Source organism: Mandrillus leucophaeus, unplaced genomic scaffold, assembly GCF_000951045.1.
Source record: "Mandrillus leucophaeus isolate KB7577 unplaced genomic scaffold, Mleu.le_1.0 Scaffold673, whole genome shotgun sequence".
Lineage (NCBI taxonomy): Eukaryota > Metazoa > Chordata > Mammalia > Primates > Cercopithecidae > Mandrillus > Mandrillus leucophaeus.
Genome location: NW_012107286.1, coordinates 793,280 through 794,502, shown reverse-complemented (window position 1 = coordinate 794,502; position 1,223 = coordinate 793,280). Strand labels below are relative to the sequence as shown.

At 36.4% G+C, this 1,223-nt stretch overlaps 1 protein-coding gene across 1 annotated transcript in view; it reads right to left on the bottom strand.

Moving 5' to 3' along the window:
* GPR158 (G protein-coupled receptor 158) overlaps window positions 1-1,223 on the bottom strand; it is a 456,131-nt gene that overhangs the window by 196,581 nt on the left and 258,327 nt on the right. Inside the window, exon 4 of the mRNA XM_012002013.1 lies at window positions 707-930. Within this exon, the coding sequence (XP_011857403.1) occupies window positions 707-930 (224 nt within the window). The remainder of the gene's footprint in view (window positions 1-706; window positions 931-1,223) is intronic.

Here is a 1,223-nt window from a genome sequence, read left to right as displayed (position 1 = left end):
AGAGAAATGGTTTTTTAATTTATTTATTTTTTGTAGAGACAGGGTCTTGCTATGTTGGTCAGGCTGGTCTCAAACTCTCTGGCCTCAAGCAATTCTCCAGCCTTGGCCTCTCAATGTACTGAGATTACAGGCATGAGCCACTGCTCCTGGTCTATACTACTCTTGATTACTTAGAATAGAACCAAAGGATATGTTCTCTCCAAAGCTGTATAAAGTTCTTCCCAGGATTGTTATTATTCTGGGACACTAATGTAAGACAAAATATAAGGTCATAAATAAATTCATTCTTCAAAGTATAATGTGCTAAAAAATAGTTGAGTCATTTACCATCTTTAAACATAAGAAAAATATAATAAACATAACAAAGCTTCTTAGATACAAAAAAATTAATAATACATTGGATAGTGGCAGAATAAGTTTCTCTAGAGGCCAAAGATATGATGTAAAGGAGAGTCATTTAAGTCAATGAAGCACTTGAGATCCAGACTAAACAAGGGGAAACGTTCTGTAAATGTTAAAGTATCATGTTTTAATCTCTATTTTTCTGGTCAGCTAAAGAATATAACTTTCATATTCTAGTCCAATCATATTATAGAAAGACTGCTGCTTAGTAGAGAAGAAACTTGAATGTGAAAACTCTGTTTGCTTAAAAAGATAAGAGGTTGCTCTATAACAAGAGGATCATAACCAGGGTACCTGGGTTTACCTTTGCTTTGCGAAAGTGGTAGACCACCAGCATGCTAACGAAGTCGAGCAGCATACACAGGGCTTGGAAGGAGATGATGGCAAGTCGCAAATACTTATCCTCCTGGACGAAGCACGGGCTGTCATCTGCACAGAAGGGGCAGCCCTCCCTGCAAGGTAGGCAGACATAGGCTTCTTCTGACACATCTTTTGTACTTCCTGAAATATGTTGATCCGGACCCCTTCCTGAAAGTTCCAAATAAAACCACAGTGTCATTTGCACCTCTTAGGTAGGTAAGATTGAGTATAGAGTCAAAAGACATCCTTGACTCCTCATTCCTTTTCTCATTTATTATAGACCTTTTATCAACCCTCTTGCTAGGTGAAAGAGTTACTTTAGACTCTTACAAAATTATTTTTATCCTTTTGATTTTAAAAATCATCAGTGACAGTGGTTGAGGAAAATTAGCAAAATTTCAAAAGCTTCATGAGGGCAGGGAACAGTTTTCCTAAGTCTTTTTTTTTTTTTTTTTTTTTTT